The sequence below is a fragment of the Hippopotamus amphibius genome, chromosome 2 (assembly GCF_030028045.1).
Source record: "Hippopotamus amphibius kiboko isolate mHipAmp2 chromosome 2, mHipAmp2.hap2, whole genome shotgun sequence".
Lineage (NCBI taxonomy): Eukaryota > Metazoa > Chordata > Mammalia > Artiodactyla > Hippopotamidae > Hippopotamus > Hippopotamus amphibius.
The window spans coordinates 174192862-174215020 of record NC_080187.1 but is presented as its reverse complement, the minus strand read 5'-3'; the positions used below and the strand labels follow the sequence as shown (position 1 = coordinate 174215020).

The 22159-nt window shown below is 38.9% G+C and overlaps 1 gene segment (V, D, J or C); it reads left to right on the top strand.

Moving 5' to 3' along the window:
* The first annotated feature begins 1430 nt into the window (after positions 1-1430).
* On the top strand, positions 1431-18603 carry LOC130844631 (T-cell receptor alpha chain V region CTL-F3-like). The segment is given in 4 exon segments: positions 1431-1479; positions 2456-2824; positions 17052-17153; positions 18416-18603. Coding segments are annotated over 4 exon segments (708 nt in total).
* Positions 18604-22159: the final 3556 nt, after the last annotated feature.

The window sequence follows — 22159 nt, the reverse complement described above, 5'->3', positions numbered from 1 at the left end:
AGGCCATAATTACTTTGAGACAAGAAGATGAGTTTTGGCTAATGTATCAAGAGATAGGCTGTGATAGGCAACGCGTCTTTGTTGTTTGCCATGGTGTTGGGTCGTATCCCTAGGCATGGCTTTCCTTTTACATTCATACACAAACGAAGGTTTATTACAATCAGTGGTGATCTTAGGATCAGCTGTCTTATGGAGGTGCATGAAGTCACTGACAATATATTCCCTTTAGAGCTGGGCATATGGAATATGTACCAGTTTGGTGTGGCTCATTTATGGTCCCAACTGAGTTAATGGGATGAATATAAATTCAAAGATTTGATAACCTGATGACAAAACTAAGCTGTCTAATCTGGCTTCCATGAGCAGAACTGGGCTGTCAAAAGTAACAGAGAAGAGAAGGGGGCCCTCTGGAACAGGACTCATTCTGAGCAGCCTCAGTCTAAATTCTTGAACAAAGAGTGATTAGAATTTTCTGCTTTGGCCCCAAGATGGGCAACTGAACAAACATTGATAGTGAGGAGAAATATTGCTCTGACAATAGGCAGAACAAAAGAGCTAAAGTGCTTAGTCCAAACAGCTTTGCCTTCTTATCTTTAAGGAATTTAGTTCTACCTCAGGTGGAAGAACAACATGCATAGATGTGAGGATATATGATTATTATATCTTCTGTTTCTGTAATATATTCCACATTGTTTTTATTTTTTTAATATAAATTTATTTATTTATTTATTTAATTGCCTGTGTTGGGTCTTCGTTTCTGCACACGGGCTTTCTCTAATTGCAGCGAGTGGGGGCTACTCTTTGTTGTGGTGCGCAGGCTTCTCATTGCCGTGGCTTCTCTTGTTGTGGAGCATGGGCTCTAGGCACATGGGCTTCAGTAGTTGTGGCACATGGGCTCAATAGTTGTGGCTCACGGGCTCTAGAGTGCAGGCTCAATAGTTGTGGCGCATGGGCTTAGTTGCTCTGTGGCACGTGGGATCTTCCTGGGGCAGGGATCGAACCCATGTCACCTGCATTGGCAGGTGGATTCTTACCCACTGCGCCACCTAGGAAGTCCCATTCCACATTATTTTAAAACAAAAGCTACCCACTCAGTTCCTTCACAGGTGCAATGACCAAACACAGTCATTGGTGGGGTCATCGGTCTTCCTTGAAATATCAAATTTACCTCGTGTTTATTTTCAGATGTAATTGCTATCAGTTGAAGAGCTGGTTAATGGAAAAGGAAGTTAGGGTTGAGTGACACTCACCTACTCCACAGAGAAGTTGACATGAGCCACTTCAACTTGCTACACGAGGAAACCTCTGTTTCCTGTTGTGGGGCAGCAGCAGCACAGCCCAGCAATTCTTCCCTCACCCTGTCAGGCTCGCCTCAGCTTGCAGTCTTGAAATTGAAGAAGATATCTTCCATCTGGTGGAAGACCTCAAACATGCTTCTCTCCAGTCTTCTGAAGGTAGTCGTGGCTTCAGTGTGGCTAGGTAAGGATGGCCCCTGTGGGATGGTGCCTCCTCTATGACCTAAGGACCAGGGGAACAGGCAGTCTTATGGGTACCCTAGGAAGGAAGGGTAGCTGGGAGTGGGCAGATAGTTCTGGAAAATACAAGAAAAAAGTCATTACTATAGAGACCAATGACGGGACCATTCTTGGTCTTAGGAGCAGACAGGCCATCGCTATGATAGGGACCACTCTGGGCACAGCAGGCACCAGAGGTGAGCAGTAGGGTCCCTGAAGGGCTGCCCTTCTGCCCTCGGTGTACATACCGCAGCTACTGGCCCAGGGGCTCGACTTTTTCTGGAAATGGTTGTTGACTCTGGTCCGTGTGATGAATGTGGGAATGGAATAGAGAGGCCAGCGAGGCGCCCGCCCTTTAGTCTGGCCCAGGCCCGGCCCACGCCCTGCCCACCTCAGCAGCAACCCTGCTGGGTGCAAAGGCTGGGCTCATGTCACGGTGGCATGGCTTCTTGGTGCTGGGACAGGCTGTCTCCACTCCTGTTCAGATGCTCAGTTACATTAAGGCAAGAAAATAACTTTTCAAAACTTTGTCTATATTAGATTGTACTTATGTACATATTTTGCAGTGTTTCACAATGAGAAAATGGCCTTAACAGCCCCTTACTCTTCAGTCCACGTTGTAAATCAACATGTGTTTAATACAAGTTAAAGCTATATATGAAAACTCAGAAGTTGAATTCTGTCAGCTTAAAACTTGTGTAGAGAATTCTGATTTTTCAGACGTGAAGGTATTTAGATTTGTGTTGAAAGTCATATATTTTTATCTGTGCAATGCTGAGTGCAAGCCACCAGCTCCTAAATAGAGAAGTTTCCTATATATGCATTTTAAGTGGTTAAATAAACACAGTTCTCTCTACTCAGGAAAAAAAAAAAAGAATTTCTTTATTCCATACCACTTATTCCTAAACCTTTACTTCTATGTTTGTTTGTTTTTTCTATAGGATCTAGTGTTGCCCAGAAGGTAACTCAAGACCAACCAGCAAGGTTTGCGCAGGAGAAGGAGGCTGTGACCCTGGACTGCACATATGACACAAGTGATCCAAGTTATAGTCTCTTCTGGTACAAGCAGCCCAGCAGTGGGGCAATGATTTTTCTCATTCGTCAGGACTCTTATAACCAGCAAAAGGCCACCGACGGTCGATATACTTTGAATTTCCAGAAGGCAAACAACTCCATCCAACTTGTCATCTCAGCTTCACAGCTGGAGGACTCTGCAGTGTATTTCTGTGCCCTGAGGGAGCCCACAGTGAGGGGCGTGTTAGAGGGAGGTGTTCGAAAACCCAGGGCTCTGCTAGATACATCCACCTGCTGTAGGGACCAGGGCAGGGAATCACCTTCACAGGCAGGAAGTGGTCTGGGCTGTGGCAGCCCAGGTGTAGGGTTAGAGGGAAAACACTCATACTAAGAAAATATTTCTCTAAGTTCATAGACCATGTCCAGAGCTCTCATTCATCAAAAACATTCTTATCCCTGAATATTTGGGTTTAAATTGCTTGTTGAAGACAAAAAATAACCACATAAAATCTTTGCCATTTGGTAATTGAATGGAGCTAGAAGAATTGACTAAGGAAATTCAGAAATGTGTGACTCAAAAATCAGTAAAAATATGTATGAATTGTTGGTTTTTCAGATCAATGTATTTAATAAATATTTATTGCATATATATTACCGACATTATTTTGAATGTGGAATTTGGTGAAGTCTCTCTGTGGTTTTCCTCTTTTTGAATATCACGCTGTTTTACACCATTTAATGAATTAGTTTATTTTAGGTTTTTTAGCTGAATTAATGTACTCTCATTTACTTTCTAAGGTGCCTAATACGTCACAAACTTTGTGCTAATACTTTATCCTTCTTATTAACAACTCAGGCATGAAAGAGCTCAATTTCCATAATATAGGTTTAACTGCCTCCCATCAGCTTATCCACAAAAGGATGAATAATTTGTGCCTCTTAGAGGATGTTGTGAAAGAGCAGAGTAGGAATTAGCTTCTTTCTCTGCTCTCGCCCTTCGCTGCACCACTCCTTCAAAAGCATTTTTGCTATCATGTGGCACATTTTGCACACCACCAGGCCCTCTTTTCCAATCGGTGTTACACAATCCCAAATACTCCTTCTCTCCAATTTCCTCCTTCCACCTCTAACCTCATTTTCTCAGGGCCTCAATATTTGAATGGTAATGGATGATTGATAAGCGATCCTGTAACCCCCTCTTATATTTGTATCTGGAAGCAGATGTGTAAAGTAGAAATCTTGAAATGAATTCCTTAAATTCTTTTAAATTAAATTTTTATCATTTTAGCCTGCATTTTTGCTATTTAACAATTTTAAGTGTTCAATCTGGTGATACTAAGTACCTTTACATTGTTGTTCAACAAGCACCACCATCCATCTCCAGTACTCTTCTCATCTTGAAAAACTGAAAATTGATACTCATTAAAGAGTAACTCCTCATTCCCTTGTTCCTCCTGCCCCTGGCCACTACCACTCTGCTTTCTCTTTCTGTAGGTTTGACCACTTTAGATACCTCGTACAAGTCAAATTATAAAATATTGATCATTTTGTGACATTTCATTTATAATAATGTCCTCGAATTTCACCCATGTTGTAGAATTTTTTTACCTTTTTAAGGCTGAATAATAGTCCATTGTAGATATACATCACATTTTGTCTATCCATTCATCTGCTGATGGACATTACGGTTGCTTTTTGATAGAAACAAGGATGTATATAAATATCTCAATATTTGGGGTATATATCCAAATTCTTTTAAATTTTTTGAGTATACGATCAGAAAGAGAATTGCAGGATTACATGGCAATACTATTTTTAAATTTTTGAGAAACACTTATACTGGTTAATCTGGAAAAGTATTCTCCGGACTGCTTTATTACAAGCCAGTTACAAGGAAGAGAGAAACAGAGTGATCAGCAGCCATGAAGGTTTCAGTATTCTAGCGGTTCACCTGAACCCAGACGTGTTTGTCACCCTTGGTATGGTGCTTTGCTCCTCAGGTGCCTACTAAATAGTCTGAAGGGAATGGTCAAGGCACTACCTGGTGGTCAGCTCCTAAACTGCAGCTTGAGTATCCTTTATATGTTTCTTTCCTCTTTTGGTGAAAGGGCCAAATCTGCAATTATTTAATTATTTTATTAGTTCTATTTGCATAAGTAAGGAACCTGTTCAAAGACTGTCTTAAAATATTTCAAAGATTTGAGAAGTAATTTTGCCACCCTCTATCTCTCTTTCAATTTTCTCTGAAAAGAATCTATAGTGGAAAAAATGGGGACGGATTTTTGGTATTAGACAGATCTGTGTTCAAAACTATTAGCTCTGCCATTCAGTTTCTAGACACTTGTGAGATTTGTTTCATTATTTGTAAAATAAAAGTGATATCTTCTTTAATATTTTGTTGTGACAATTTATCAATAATGCATCCATAGAGATTGACAAGTAGCAGATGATTAATTAATGAGGGTAAGTTCTACCTATAGGTGCAGAAAAACCATTTGACGAAATTCAGTGTGTACTCCTGATTAAAAACCACCAGCAAATTAGGCCTTAAGGGAATTCCTCAACTTAATAAAGTTCCTTTACAAAAAACCTACATCAAATATCATACTTGATGGTAAAAGACTGAATGCTTTTCCTCCAATTTCAGGAATAAGGGAAGACTTTTGACCCTTACCACTTGTACTTAATGTTGTACTAGGGGTTCTAGCCAGCGAAATAAGGCATCAGAAAGAAACGAAATACATACAGTTTGAAAAGGCAGAAGTGAAACTACCTTCATTCACAGACAGCATATCTGAGTATAAAATCTAAGGGAATGTACAAAAAAGCTACTAGAAAAAGTAAGAAAGTTAAACAAGTTCAAATATACACCTACCATAAGCTCCAGTCATTCCACCTCCAGACATTGACCCAAGAGAAATGAAAGCATGTCTATAAAAAATCTTATTCACACATGTTTGTAGCAGCTTTATTTGTAACAGCCCCAACTGGGACTAACCTAAATGTACATCAACAGGTGAATAGATAAACAAATTGTTTTATAGCTATGTAATAGGATACCACTCAGCAAGACAAAGGAATGAAACATGATTATTATAATCATGGAAGCAAAATAATTATGCTGAGTGATAGGAGCTATCAAAGGCACATATCATACCATTTCTATAAAATTCAAAATATGGAAACTAATTCATGGGAGAAATTTTGCATGAAAATGGGAGTAGGAGGTGAAGAGAGAGCTGAGAGGATTAAAAAGAGACAAGAGGAAACTTTTGGGGTGATGCATTGTTCATTATCTCGATTGTGGTGATGGTTTCACAAGCATATACATATGTCAAATCTCATTAAATTGTTTAGGTAGGTGCAATTTATTTTTATGAAAATTGTGCATTAATAAAGCCATTAAAATCAAAATATAACAAATATCTTTCTTCAATGTTGTGCAAGCCTTCTTTAGTGACCCAAATGCAAAGTATTTCTCTTCTATGTGCTCACTGGCCTTAAACTGTGTTTGTTTTTAAAGTATAGATAACAGCTATCTGTATCCATGTGTTATACATTTATTTTCAAACCTGCATCATTCCAACCTACAATATTTTGCATTCTCTCTATATATCAGAATAGAAGTTTGTAACTTATTTTCCAGGATTTCTTTCTAACATATTTTTGAGGCAGGTTCTGACAATGTGATTTGGAAGGTGGAGGAAAAGGAAGGGATACGTGAATCCAAGCCGTATTCAAGCCTGATTTTATTATTTAAATCTGGACTCACATGCTGACTCTGGACTCATGAAGCTCCTTGATCTGAATCCGAGAAGACTGAACTCCTGGAAACACACTGAGCTAAGCTTCCATCTATGTGTCTAGGGATCCATGGTTACAGGGCTTTACTGAAGATGCATCCTTCTCTAGAACTTTATCCTGATAACCCTCAGTGGTTTTGTTTTATAAAATAAATGGTCATAAAAAGGGAGCTAAAGAAGCACTTGTTTTTGCTGCTGGTACTTCATAGAAAAAGAGCAATTTTTAAAAAGTTATATAGTCATGGGGACATTTTCCCAAACTGCTCCCTGATCTTTGACAACCACCTCGATCTTGGACAGTTATCCCAAAAGAAACCTTGTAAACAGATATCAGACTGGCTGCAATGAAACCTCCTGGGGAGCTGTCAAATATTACAAATTTGTGGGTTTGAATTCTGAAAAAGTGATTCATGAAGTTGTTGGTGGGTCCAGAATCTGTAATTTTAAGTCTTTCACACGTTAATTCTATTATCAACTATTGTTAGCTGTGTCTTTAACAACTCGAAAAGCTGGAAAAGAAGAGAGTCCTAACTCATGCCCCAGGCTTTTGACACACATCCACATCTTCGGGGTTCCCAACACTGGGGAAAATTATTTGATTAAAGTTTGGCAACAAAATATGGCAGACGGAATAGAAAGTATGCTTGGGGCTAGGTATCGACTAAGTATATAGGATTGATGCTTGTCTGATTCACATAGGCCACCCCTCTGATCTTGGAGTCAAGGAAATAGTGGGAGAATAAGACACTGATATCAGATCATTCTATAAGGATCTGATAACTTCAATTATGATATTTCTTTTGTTTTCACATTTTAATGATTCTGAAATTCAGGATTATTTGACTATTGATAAAATAGTATGACTTTTTCCCCTGAAAAGATCTTATTAAAAAGATTATTGCATTTCTTACAAATGATATTATTTTAGGACCAAAAGAATATATTTCAAGTAGCAGTGATTCCATAATCAAAGATCCTTGATTCATTATTTTTGTTTGGCATAGCAAATATTTAGTGAGCATGTAAGAAATGTCAGTCACCATTGTTCTGTAAATTGGTACAATGCTGAAATACAGAGATTTACTCAGGACTGACTTGGCTTCTTATTACTTCCTCTGTAATCAACCTCAAACTCTTTTCTGACATTCAGTGGATTATAGGCTGGCCCACAATGGATACAGGAGAATATAAAGTACTATGTTAAAGTACTTAAGAAAAATGATGTCTTCTCAGCTCCAGAAATACATGGGATGCTCTGTTAAAAAACTTCCATGTCAGGGAGTGTCCTAAGAACAAAACAGACCTGACTTGAGAAGTTATGACAGCTGTTAATCAGATTTCCAAGTGCCTCCTGCAGACTGACATGTGCCTCATGAATATAGTCAAGGATAACATTTTTCTGACTTGGGGAGGAGACCAGGAAACATGCATCCCATTTCAGTGCCTGTCCATCAGGCACTGTTTCCTAGCACAGACACATTTGCTGTGTGAAGCTAGGCTTAGGGTTATCACTTCATGGTGACTTCAACATTTCTTCATGTTAAGCATCAAGAACATTATTCAGGAGACACTCTAGAGATGAGCTCTTCTGCAGGCTTAGTGACGGTGATACTCTTAGTGCTTGGTAAGCAAAATGCCTCTAAACATTTGGGTTCTTTCTTCTGTAATGTCAACAAAACCTTTAATCATAATTTTATCTGAGAGCTTTATGCCCAAGGTGATAGAGAACTCTTTTATCTTGCCCCAGGACAAACCCGTGGAGACTCAGTAACCCAGATGGGCGGCCAAGTGACTCTTCCAGAAGGAGCTGACCATGAATTGCACTTATTCAACTACTGGCTATGGTATGTTTTTCTTTCCTGGTATGTTCAATATCTCAGAGAAGGTCCATAGCTCCTCCTGAAAGCCTTGAAGGACAAGGAGAAGGGAATCCACAAAGGCTTTGAAGCCACATACCACAGAGAATCAAAATCCTTCCATTTGGAGAAAGCCTCCGTCCAGGAGTCAGACTCGGCTGTGTACTACTGTGCTCTGAGTGACACAGTGATGGGAGCTGAGCACAAACTCTGAGCAGCAGCAGGGGGCCTGGATGCTGAGTGTGTCTGTTTTTTCTACTCTGTGACACAGTCTGGCGGTTTGTCCCTCAGTCTCTGGTCGATACAAAACTCGTACAAACGGCTAGAGCGTAAGCACAAGAAGTGAATATTCCCCACACCCAACTCTTCATTAGTGAATTTGAAAAAAGAGTCTGACACCAATAGTTCCCCGTCCAGGGCTGAAGTAATTTCAAGGTAAAGTCACATAAACAGGGAGACTTGGGGCCAGTTTAAGAAGAAACAAGAAGCACCTGGATGTGTGCTGTACCCCTGTGGAAGGGTTTAGAAACCAGAAACATCAATTACACTTGAATAATTAGAGTGGATGGTGCTGTGTGTGTGTGCGTGTGTGTGTGTGTTTGTGTGATTTGAAGGCATTCATGGAGTTAAGATTAAAAATAGGAGGACTGAAAATATATAAGCAGCAGACTACCCATGTTCTCTACCAGTGCTTGCTTGTATAAAAAGCAGTGGTCACTTCCCAAACCCAGCAGATAATTGAAAGTTAGCCATTGATGAATTGAGCAACAGCACAAATAAGTAAGAAAGCCAAAATAATTAAAAACTTATAATAATTAACTATTCACTTCAGGGAAATAAAATATTATTCAAGAAAGGAACATCATCTTAGTCTATATGAGTCAACTAATTTTTCTTCTAGATAAGTTTTACCACCAATAGTCATGATTAGGCAGAATACCTATTTTCCCCAAATCTTGTGTATTATTAAGATTTGGGACTTTTGTTTATCAGTTCATCTTTTTCTTTAAAAAAAGTTAATAATTAAAAATTTATGAATAAGATGGAGCTTCATTTCATTTAAAAGTCATTTTTATGTTTTTGTATAAATTGTCCCTTCATATATCTTCTCATTTCCTACTGTGTTATAGTCATTTACATATAGATTTTAAAGAACATTCTCTATGTTAAGAAAGTTGTCATAAGACTGTCATATATATGTGTTTCTTAAAAACGTTTAATATAATCATTTTGACTTTGTTTATGGTCTTGTTTGTTTGCCATGTAGAATTTTAAAAATAGTATGTAGTAAATTTTTGAAAAATTTCTTTTATGGATTCTGAGTTATAATTCATGTTAAAGCTCTGTAGCACTCTAAAATGATAAAAATTTTATCTCATATTTTCTTTAGTTTCTCTCAGATTAGTTTTGTCTTTAAATCTTTAATCTAAATTTGTGTGTGTGTGTGTGTGTGTGTGTATGTATGTAGTGAGGTTAAGGTTTAAGGCTTTCTATTTTTCTTAATTTTTGTTTGTTTATTTTGAGGTAGCTACCCAGGCTCAACATTTTGAATGACTCATTTTTCTTGATTGATTTTAAATGTTATATTTGTCTTTTTTCCTATTGCTTTCATTTTTCCCTTTTAAGATTTTCAACCTAAGCATTCTTTTCTATCCGATGTTTATACTTTACTATTAGCAGTGCTTTATGCCAATAGCTTACTGAATATGTAAAGAATATATATCCAGTGAGCCCAAGCCCATATTAGAAATAAATACAGAGAAAATGATGTGACTGGAAGAGATGCCGTTGGAGAAGGAGGGAGAGAGAGACCTACTCCATTGCTTCACAAGATGTGTGTGAGGTGTCACCTCAGGCATTGGAAACCATCTGCCTGTGTTCCCAGCTCTGTCAGTTGGTTTGGACTGAGAGGACCCAGACAGAGTAGCTGACAAAGTGCTCACAATTAGTCCACACAAGGATGGGAAGTAGACAACCAACAATGGAGAACAAGATCAATTTTGTATCATCTGTCTTCTTCTTGAAGAGGAGAATTTAAATAATGAGGACTTGGATTTAGAATTTGGAAGAATCCCATCTACTTGAAATGTCTTGACATCTGCCGCTACCTCAGTGTTTTGAACCCTGTTATTGCTTTTGAGGATATTTTTGAATGTTTTTCTGTTGCTACATATCTTTTTGATGAAGTTTGTGAAAATCCACTGTAGTAACTATCATTGCCTCTCTTGAGGGTGTTGTTGAAAATTGATTATATTTCAAACATCTTGCCCCTAATTTGAGCAGAACAGGTATGGACAGTTCTGTTGTCTAAGGTTCTCTCTTTCTCCCTCTTCCTCTCCTGCTCCCTCTCCCTTTCTCCTCTCCTGTCTTCTCTCAGCTCTTTTGCTCTTGATTTTGCAGGACTGATTCTGTTTTCATCCTTCTCTGAAGTAAGAGTTTCTGAGGGATCAACCATTTCTTTGAGCCATCAACACTTAAAATTTATTTTACTATGAAATAAAAATATAATGTTCACAAATGTATGTAAAACCTACAAACAATCAATCTATATTATTTAGGTACATACAAAATTCGAGACTGTGATTTTTTTGGTTATGAACTTGCTTTATGAATTTAAAAAACTCTCTATATTAGTCAGTTTCTCCAGAGAAATAGAACCAATAGGATCAATAGAATGTGTGTGTGTGTGTGTGTGTGTGTGTGTGTGTGTGTGTGGAGAGAGACAGAGACAGAGATTGTAGAAATTGGCTCAGGTGATTGTAGGGACTGGCAAGTCCAAATTCTGCAGGGCAGGCAGGCAGGCTAGAGACCCAGGGAACAGCTCATCTTGTGGTTCCATGTGAAGGTGGTCTGGAGGCAAAATTCCTCCTGCCTCCAGGACCTTCATATTTTTCTCTTCAGACCATCAACTAATTGGATGGAGCCCATTCACATTGTGGAGTGTAATCTACTTTACTCAAAGTCTGCTGATTTAAATGCTAATCTCATCTAAAAAGTACCTTCACAGCAGCTTCTGAACTAATGTTTGACCAAGTATCTGGTATCAAGCTTAGCAAAGTGGAAACATAAAAAAAAAAAGATCAAACCTCCTTTATTTCTAATAATCCTATTCTGAAAACCTAGTTTTTTCTTTTTTTTTACTTGGGTATAATATATTAGCATTTTTTGGGTAAATGTTTGTAAGATATATCTTTTTCCATTCTTTTGCTTGCAACCTCTTTGTGCACTATATCTCAAACTTGGAATAAATCCTCATATATCCACACTCTCAACTGTTCACAGGCTTCCTGTTTCACTGAAGAATCGGAAGCAATAAGAAGAGAATTTTCACAAGCTTCTAAACTTAGCACTTACCAGCATCTGTGCTCAAATAGTCTACCTCTTCTCCTATTTGATTGTATTTCCATGAGAGCAGACACTTTTCTTATCCTCAATACATATCTGACAAACAGTAGGCCTATACAATTGTTGAATTACAAATGAATAATAGAAAATACTGCTATTAATGCCAGAACAAAAAATTACCAGTATTTCACTCAATAAAAATCTGTTATGTGCCTATTTCTTGGCAGGTCCTATTCTAGAAACTGTAGTAGAGAATAGAACAGATAAAAATCCCTATACTAAGGAGCTTATATTTTGCTTGAGAACTAAGTTCAAACTATTTACTCCCATAGGGCCTTTATTTGCATCATCTCTTTTGTTTAAAAATTTTTTCCAGATATATTAATGTACAGTTGACAAATAAAAATTGTCTATTTTTAAAGTATACATGATGTGTTTTTTTAAAAAATATTTATTTTTTTATTGCCTGCATTGGGTCTTTGTTGCTGCACACAGGCTTTCTCTAGTTGTGGTGAGTGGGGGCTACTCTTCGTTGTGGTGTGCAGGCTTCTTACTGTGGTGGCTTCTCGTTGCAGAGCACAGGCTCTAGGCATGCGGGTTTCAGTAGTTGGGGCACATGGGCTCAACAGTTGTGGCTGGCAGGCTCTAGAGCACAGGCTCAGTAGTTGTGGCGCACGGGCTCAGTTGCTCCGCAGCATGTGGGATCTTCCCGGCCCAAGGATTGAACCTGTGTCCCCTGCATTGGCAGGTGGATTCTTCCCTGCACCACCAGGGAAGTTCCTGTGCGTTGTCTCTTGACTCAGTAGGTCATTTCCTTTGCTATGCAGATGCTTTTCATTTTTTAAAAATTTGATCAATTAATTAATTTCTATTGGAGTATAATTGCTTTACAATGTTGGGTTAGTTTCTGATGTACAAGGAAGTGAATCAGCTATATGTATACACATATCACTTCTGTCATGGACCTCCCTTCCATCCCCCCTCCCCCATTCCTGCCCATGTAGTCATCACAGAGCCCTGAGCTGAGCTCCTTGAGCTATATTGTAGGTTCCCACTAACTATCTGTTTTACAAGTGGTAGTGTATTTATGTCCCAATTTATCCCTACCCTTTCCCACCATGTCCACATGTCTGTTCTCCATGTCTGTATCTCTATTCCTGTCCTGGAAATAGGTTCATCTGTACATTTTTGTAGATACCACATATACCATATGACCCAGCAATCCCACTACTGTGCATATAGCCTGAGAAAAATCATAATTCAAAATGACACATGTACCCCAATGTTCATTGCAGCACTATTTACTAGCCAGGGCATGGAAACAACCTAAGTGTCCATGGAGAGATGAATGGATAAAGAAGATGTGATACATATATACAATGGAATATTACTCAGCCATACGAGGGAATGAAATTGGGTCATTTGTAGAGATGTGGATAGACCTAGAGTCTGTCATACAGAGTGAAGTAAGTCAGAAAGGGAAAAACAAATATCACATTTAACTTGTAAATTCAGATGCTTTTTAGTTTGATTCAATCCCACTTGTTTACTCTTGCTTTTGTTGCCTGTGCCTTTTGTGTCATATTCAAAAAATTATTGCTCAAACCAATGTCAAGAAGGTTTTTTCTTGTGTTTTCTTCTGTTACTTTCACAATTTCAGGTCTTACTTTTAAGTGTTTAATCCATTTTGAGTTGGTTTTAGTACAAGGTGTGAGATAAGATTTGAGTTTCATTCTTATGTATGTGGATATCTAGTTTTCTCAACACCATTTATTGAAGAGGCTATCTTTTCTCCATTGGAAATGGGAACTATCCTTTCCCCACTGTTCAAAGATCAGTTGACCATAAATATGTAGATTGATTTCTGCACTCTATTCTGTTCCATTGGTCCATACATCTGTCTGTTTTTATGCCAGTACCATACTGTTTTGATTATGATAGTTTTGTAGTATATTTTGAAATTAGGAGGTGAAATGCTTCCAACTTTGTTCTTCTTGCTCAAGATTACTTTGGTTATTTGGGGTCTTTTGTGATTCCATATGAATTTTAGGATTTTTTTTCTATTTCTGTGAAAAATGTCATTGGGATTTTGATAGGGATTGCACTAAATCAGTAGATTGTGTTGGGTAGTAGGGATATTTTAACAATATTAATTTTTCCATTCCAAGAACATGGGATACCTTTCCATTTGCTTGTGTCTTCTTTAATTTCTTTCATTAATGTGATATACTTTTCAGTACACAGATCTTTCACATCCTTGGTTAAATGTATCCTAAGTATTTCAATGCTAGTTTAAATGAGATTGTTTTATTAATTTCTTTTTTCTAATAGTTCATTAGCAGTGTATAGTGTTGGTGGTATAGTGGTGAGCATAACTGGCTTCCACTATTGGTGCATAGAAACACAAGTGATTCCTTGTATCTTGATTTGCATGCTGCAAATTTAAGGAATTCATTCATTAGTTCAAACAGATTTTTTGTGGAGTCTTTTGGGTTTTCTATGTATAAGATCACCTCTCCTGCAAATACAATTTTACTACTACTTTCCTAATTGGATGTTTTTCTTCACTAATTTTTCTGGCTAGGACTTCCAGTATGATGTTGAATGGAAGTGACGAGAGGGAGCATCATTATCTTGTTCCTAATATTAGACAAAGAACATCAGCTTTTTGTCATTTAGCATGATGATATCCATGGGCTTGTCATATATGGCCTTTATTATGTTGAGGTGCTTTCCCTCTATACCTAATTTGTTGATAGTCTCTATCATGAAAGATTTGTTTTGTCAGGTGTTTTTCTGCATGATCATATGATTTTTATCCTTCATTTTGTTAATGTAGTATATATCACATACATTTATTGATTTATGTATTTTGAACCACCCTTGCACCCTAGGGATAAATCCCACTTGAGCATAGTGTAAGGTCCCTTTAATATGCTTTGGATTTCAGTTTGAATGTTATTTTGTCAAAGATTTTTGCATCTATATGCATCAGAGTTGTTGGCCTGTAATTTTCTTTTGCTGTGGTGTCTTTATTTGGTTTTGTTGTCAGGATAATGTGGGTCTCTTAAAATGAGTTTGGAAGTGTTCCCTCCTCTTCAATTTTTGGCAAGAGTTTGATAAAGATTGGTGGTAATTCTTCTTCAAATATTCAGTGGAATTTACCAGTGAAGACATCTGGTCTTGGGTTTTTCTTTTCTGGAGGTTTTTGATTACTGAAATATTGATTTCTTCATCATTCAGCCCTCATAGGTTGTATGTTTCTAGGAAGTTGTCTGTTTCTTCTAGGTTATCCAATTTGTTGGCACATGATTGTTCATAGTAGTCCCTTATGATGTTATGAAGTCCCATAAGTCATTTAGTCTTTCTTCACTATTTTCTGTTCTTTTTTCTTTTGTTCCTCTGACTAGTGACTTTTCTTCAAATTCACTGATTCTTTCTTCCTCTTGATCAAGTCTGATTTTAACCCCTTTAATGAATTTTTCAGTTCAGCATTGTGTTCTTCAGCTTCAGTACTTGTGTTTGGTTCCTTTATGTCTTCTGTGTCTCTGTTGAACTTCTCACTTTGCTCATGTGTTGTCTTCCTGATTTTGCTTAGTTGTCAATCTGTGTTCTTTTGTAACTCATTGAGCTTCTTTGTAAGGTAATTCACAGATTTCCATCCCTTTCAGTTGGTTACTGGAGATGTACTTCCTGTCTTTGATTGTATCATGTTTTCTGGATTTTTTAATGCACCTTGTAGATTTGCATTGTTCTCTGAGTATTTGAATAAGCAGGTACCTCTTCCAATGTTTATGGTCTGGTTTTGTCTAGAAGAGACTTTCATTGGTCAGCAGTGCTAAATATGAGGCAAGATAGAGACCAGCCCCTTTGGGAGTGCACTGTAAGCTTGGACAAGGAACCCTTGGTTTCCAGTCCTTTCTTTTGGAGGAAATACCTCAGTTCTGTGTTTTCCCCACCTTGCAGAGCAGTACCAGCTGTAATATCACACCATTTCTTTTTCTTTGCTGTTAGCTGACCCAGGAAGCAAGGTCTGCCAGTCATTCAGTGCTAAATACAACATGTAGTAGAAACTGACTCCACGGAGGGTGCTTTGAAATATTGGGAAAACCAGTCCTGCACTTATTCCCAACCTTGCAGAGCAGTGCTAGATGTACAATGACACCCTCCCTTTCCTTTGTTCCTTACTGCAGCAAGAGACCAGGCTCTGCTGATCGTTCATCACTCCAGTGCTGAATGCAGGGATATATAAACCGGCTCTACAGAGGGCACTTTGAAATGCTAGGAATAAGGCCAGTTCCTTCCCCTCCCCCACATTCGCTTTCTTTTCCCCCTGCAGAGGAAAACCTCAGTCCTGCTCTTCCAATTTCACAGAGCAGAACTGGCAGTAAAGGAGACGTCCTCCATTTCCCTTTGGAATTGCTCTCTGCCTGTCATTCAATACTAAGTACAAGGTAAGACAGAAAACTGCCCCACATAGGTTGCCTTGAGAGGATTGGAGGTTAGGTGCAATATCACTCCCCTCCCCAGTGAGGGAAATCATGGGCATAGACTATTTTCTTGGCACTGAGCTAACCTGATTTGGCCCATGGAGTGATGCAGATAAAGTGAAACTACTCTTCTTACCCCTGTAAATGTGACTGTTCTCAGTTTGTGCTTCCTTGAGTGCTTTTACTTTTAGCTGGATTCTTAATTTCTCTTCCAGGTATTTTGGTACTAATATCATTGTTAAATCCATGTCTATGTAGGAAAGAGATCTAGGGCTTCCTCATCTGCCGTCTTGGTGATGGCCTGCATCACGTCTTTTAAATCTTTCAAAAATAGTCAGGTAAGTGTTACTACTCTTATTTTCAGATGAGAAAGCTGAGGCTTTGCTCTCCTATCCAATACAGTCAGTATTCATACTGGGGTTTTCAAACATGTTTTGTCTACTAAACTACTGTGCTTACAGAAGCTTATAGGGGCTTATATTCTGTATTACATTGAAAATACTGAGGAGGAAAGCCAGCATGAAGCCTAATCAGAGGTTTTGAGCAACTGTAGCTCTGACCCCAAGATGGCAGTGTTTGCATTGGCCCTACTTTTGGGTATGATTGAATATAAAGTAACAAAATCCAGTCTTTGACTGATTAGGCATGTAGTCTCTGATTGGCTAAGTATATTTTCCGAGAGTCCCTTTGTAAATGTATAAAAATAAAAGATGTTGAATAGACTAGTCAGTTTTGGGGGACAGCCCAGTGCAGAAGAATGGAGAAGCATGTGAGAACCTCCCTGATGGTTTTGTGGCTTCATTTTTGTTGTAAGTTAATGAAGAGTCTTAGCCAGGTTGACATAGGAAGTGCAGGGAATACTTTAAAGGTGTTTGGCAAAGCTGTATTGCATTGGGATAGGAGGAGGGAAGATTATGGGGCCATTTTATGGTTCACCTGGGATTCATTTTGGAGAGGAGGAAGGGATGCAAATTAGAAAGCATTAAAAATGGGTGATCTACTCTCAGATATCTCCTTGTTTTTGATTAGGGGTGAGTGGCAAAAACCAAGTGGAACAGAGTCCTCCATCCCTGATCGTCCTGGAGGGAGAGAACTGCACATTTCAATGCAATTATGCAGTGAGCCCCTTTGGTAACTTAAGGTGGTACAAACAGGACAGTGGGAGAGGTCTTGCTCCCCTGATAATCATGATTTACAGTGACAGCATAAAGTCAAGTGGACGGTACACAGCAACTCTGGATGGAACTACCAAGCACAGCTCCCTGCACATCACAGCCGCCCAGCTCAGTGATCCAGCCTCCTAGTTCTGTGTGGTGGGTTCACTGTGCTCCCCAGGCACTTGCAGCCAGTACCCAAACCTGCACCTGGAGGTTGTCAAGGAGCATGTTTTTAATGTTGTATGTAATTTCCCATGTGATCTAGTACTTCTCTCTCAGACACAACTGAATTTGAACTTGAGTTAGATGTCTATTAACATAGAGGTATCCTCACTCAACACAGAAAGTTAACTGCTACACCTGGCTATTTCCAAGGGTAAGACCATCATATGGCATTACTGTTGCTGAAGTAGATGATAATTTTAGTCAAAGGGAGAGGTCAGTTCTGTGTGGGTCCAGCTACCAGTAGAATGTCATTGACTGAGTATAAAAGCAAAATGTGGAGGAGGCTGATGACAATATTTGTTAAGTTTCCTTCCACTTGAGAGATTTTTAGTCCTCATTTAATGGCTCTCCACGTTCTCAGAAAATTTTCTGTGGGGAGAGATCCGCCATACCAATTTACTCACCCTCCTCACCAGGGCAGCTTTCCAGATGCTGCACCAACTCTCTTATTGCCTCACCACCTGCTCCTTGGGAGACATCAGTGCTCAGACTGTTTTGCGGGCATGATACTGGCAGGCACAGTCACTGAGGTAGCTGGTCTACTGTCCCAGGTTCTTCAACTGCTAGTATTCTAGAAAAGAGACCTTAGTGACAGAATGCCTACTTGCTCTGTGTAGGCCTGGGCTGACAAATTAGCGTGATGCTCCTTTGGGGAGAATTAGAGAAATTTAAATGTGGTTTGAGAATTAGATGAGATAAAGATGTATATGAAAGGCATGTATCAATTGAGAAAAACAGGAAGTATATATACTAAGGTATTAAAAAAGATCAGGTCTGGATGATAGGAATATTACATTTTTATTTTTGTACCTTCCCTTGTCTGTATTTCTAATTTTCTATAGTTCACAGTCTCTACTTTTAAAGTCAAAATAAACACTATTAAAAAACGAAAACTAGGGGACTTCTAGTTTCTTATTCTGCATGTAAGGAGCTGTGACGTCGTCACCTGACCTCACAACAAGTAAAGAGCAGAACTGATTGAAAAACTAACCACTGTCCTTGGATCTGTAGAGGGGAGGGCAGCGGACAAACTGCTGCCCCCAAGACTGCAGACAGGGACAGTGAGACCAGAGAGCTGCAGTTTACCAGAGCAGAGACTCCGGGCAGAAACGGCAGCGGGAACCAGTGCTGAGGAAGCAAAATCTGAACTGATGTTGGTGAGTTGCTGGAGGCTCCGCGTGGACAAGTCTGAGAGCTAAAAGAGTCATAGAGGAACCCCACAATATCGTAAGATTTACCTCCAGGAAATCAACCAGCTATCCACAGTAAACACAGAAGAAAAATCTCCTGCTGCTTCTGGGGGCAGTGGTGGGGGCACTTATTTTGAAATGCACCAGAACACTCTGTTCTTCTTAACAAGGCCTTTCCCATGGGGAAACTAGTTAACCACAACCTAACTTGCTGGGGTATTATTGGAGCCTAAGTAACCCAGAGGAAGGGGAATAGCCAACTTCAGCCAGTTCTAGCCGTCTTGTCCCTCTTGTGGGGGAAGGAAAAAAACAAACACTTGTGAAGTCCACAGTCCAGAGGCATAGGCTCAATGAAAGGCTGAGACCTGATCATAGAACCGTAGAACACATTCCCTCCCCCCATGCCCCACCACCAGATTCCTGAAGGTTTGTTTCATCAGATTCTTTCACCCAGTACATCATGTCTGGCTATCAAGAAAGAGTCACACGTCTTACAAAAATGCAGAAAACACAATTTGAAGAGACAGAGCAAGCATCAGCTAGACATGGAGAGTTATTGGATCTGGAGTTTAAAACAAGTAACTTACTAAATGGTGTGACTTTGGACAAAATTACTTAAACTTAGAGCACCTCTATTTTATCATCTATAAAAACATATACCTCATCACATAGTTGTAAGAATTAAAGTAAATTATTTAAAAATTGAATGGCATTAGTAGAAAATAAGTTTTCAGTGAATAGTGGTTATTCTTGGATGCAGATGGGATGAAGCAGTAAAGACAATCAATACAAAAAAAAAAAAAAAAAACAAGAAAATTTCGAGTATAGATTAAGACTTAACTCTCCACTCTCCTACTGCTGACTATGTTATTTTGTTATAATGGCCGGGAGTTTCCCTGTATTCCACGTTGGCCTGTCCCATCCAATTATTTGAAAGGACTCTAATGTCTTTCTTGTTTTTCTTTATGTCATAGGCATTATGCACAGAAAAATAACAATACCTTGCTTCTTGTATGATTTAATGTAAGTTGTAAGAAGAATCCATGCAAGATTTATGGAGCAGGGTTCGGATATAAGATGATGATCCTGAGCTACAGTGTCAATAACTGGATTCATACACAGCAGCTCATTTAACAGGTTTTTGCACTGACAGGAGAGAAAAGAATCTTTCTAGGTTTTCCTTGAGGACGGATGATTTTAGTTGTTCAATTTTTATAACTTGCACATGGTAGATGCTCAAGAATTTATTAAGTAGAAAGGAAAGAGAAACATCTAGGAGATAAGCAGTAGGTGTAGGTCTCTAATCTGTGCCTGGTCTTTTTTTTCCAATTAATTAATTAATTAATTTACTGGCTATGTTGGGTCTTTGTTGCTGCGTGGGGGCTTTCTCTAGTTGTGGGGAGCAGGGGCTACTCTGTTTCAGTGCACAGGCTCATTGCAGTGGCTTCTCTTGTTGCAGAGCATGGGCTCTAGGCACTTGGGCTTCAATAGTTGTGGCTCGTGGGCTCAGTTGCTTCGCGGCATGTGGGAGCCTACTGGACCAGGGCTCAAACCCATGTCCCCTGCATTGGCAGGCTGATTCTTAACCACTGCACCACCAAGAAAGTCCCTGCGCCTGGTCTTGACACGATCCTCTCTCCATGTTACCTCTTCAGAGATCAGGAGGAGCTGTGTGAGTGTGTGCACAGGGGCAGGGATCTAATTTCTGGCTGGCTGAGGAGCCTCTCAGCTTCCTGGGGCAGAGGACCTATGACTATGCACTCAGATAAAGAAGTTGTTTGCCTTGGTAGTGTCTGAAGGCTCTCAGACTCCAATCTGAGTCCTCATGAGTCTGGTGCTTGGAAAATGGAGAAGTCTTTGTGAGTTTCACGCCTGGTTCTCTTTCGCAGCTGTGCTGTGAGTTGGTGGGCTTTGAAAACATGAGTAAAAAGAGCAGATTCTAGCAATCTGTATAAATCTGAAAGTTACAGAAGGGTTAGTGTTACCAGGCTCACCTGGGTGGATTGTGAAAAGAAAATATATTCTTTCAAAAAATAATCAGCCATTAATAAATCTCCTTTGTCTGTGGTTCTCTTTTTGAACAGGGGTGAACAGCCCACATACATTAGACCAGAGTTCTTCACTCCTGTCTCCAGGAGAGAGCACACATGTCATTCTTAATTGTACTTAGCAAAAGAAAACATTTTACAACTTCCATTGGTTCAGGCAGGAGCCTGGGAAAGGACTTGTATCTCTGACTTCAATTCAATCAAGCCAGAAAGAGCAGGCAGACAAACTTTTTAAAGCACTGCTTGGAACAGAGAAGTTTTACAGTGTTTCGCATATCTCAGGTCCCACCCTGGAGATTCAGCCACTTACTCTTGTGCTTTGTGGCAGGGTGCTCTCCAAGCACCTGCAGCCAGTCCCACAACTAGCACCTGGGCCCCTTGATGGGGACCTAGCTTTGTGGGTGGGAATGAAGGTGTTTTCTTTATCTGTGAGGGAATTTTCTTAAAATCTCTGTCTCCAAACAGAAATTAAGGAGAATACAGCACTCCCTTACGTGATAAATTTGAATTTACTTTGAATTAAATTTCCTTTTGTTACTACTGAATGTTCATTCCTCAGTGCAGACTGTACTCATCTTGGACCTGTTTCAACATATTCGCTTCCACTGTCTGCTCTTCAGGTCAGAGGGCAGACCCCTTTGTGCTCAGGCTCCTGGTCCAGGAAGCAATTTTCACCATGTTGTGCCCTCACCAGTAGTGTTTTACTCATTGGTTCATGGTCTTCATGATATTTTCTATATCTGTGTACCACTTATGCCATTATATACTAACTTAATATTAAATTGACTTTTATATATTAAATAGATTTTAAAAATGACTACACAAAAATTATCCTTGTTTTAATGGATACTGTGTGTGAAACCATATATTTGATGTGCAGGTTATATTTTTTCTATTACAAATTAAAATAACACCATATATGTCACAATTAAAATTTTCATCTGTGTATGGCCTACCATGAGCTCCTGCATCAGCTGCACTTTGGTAAATACTGATTCAGTCCATGCCCTTCTTTTACTAGGTGAAAGAATTAGGACCTACAGGATTTGAATGGCCTACTTAAAGCATGACTTAGAGCAAAATGGAAGCTATACAGAAGCCAGACACTCTGACCTCTCGTCAATTGCTTCTTCCACTAAAGATGCAAAATAGGATCCAGAGTTTGAAGGAAGGAGTCTTGTATTTTATATTTAAGTTAAATTAAAATCTTATTACTTAATTATACATATTAATTTTAAGTAAATTAGAAGATATAAACATCCTTAAACATAGAACATTCCCATAATTTCATGTCCTAAAAATTATGACTAGTACGAGTGTTCAGTTTTTTTGGTGAACATATTATACAGCTAAATTTTCTATGAAAGGAGATTATAATGTACTTTGTATTTATTGACATATTTGTTTTTCTCAATATGCATTGTAGGTATTGTCATGCCAGGAATGTATTTTAAGGGCATAATTTTAAATGATTGTCTAGTTTCCATTATTTAGATGTACTTTAAAAATTAATCACT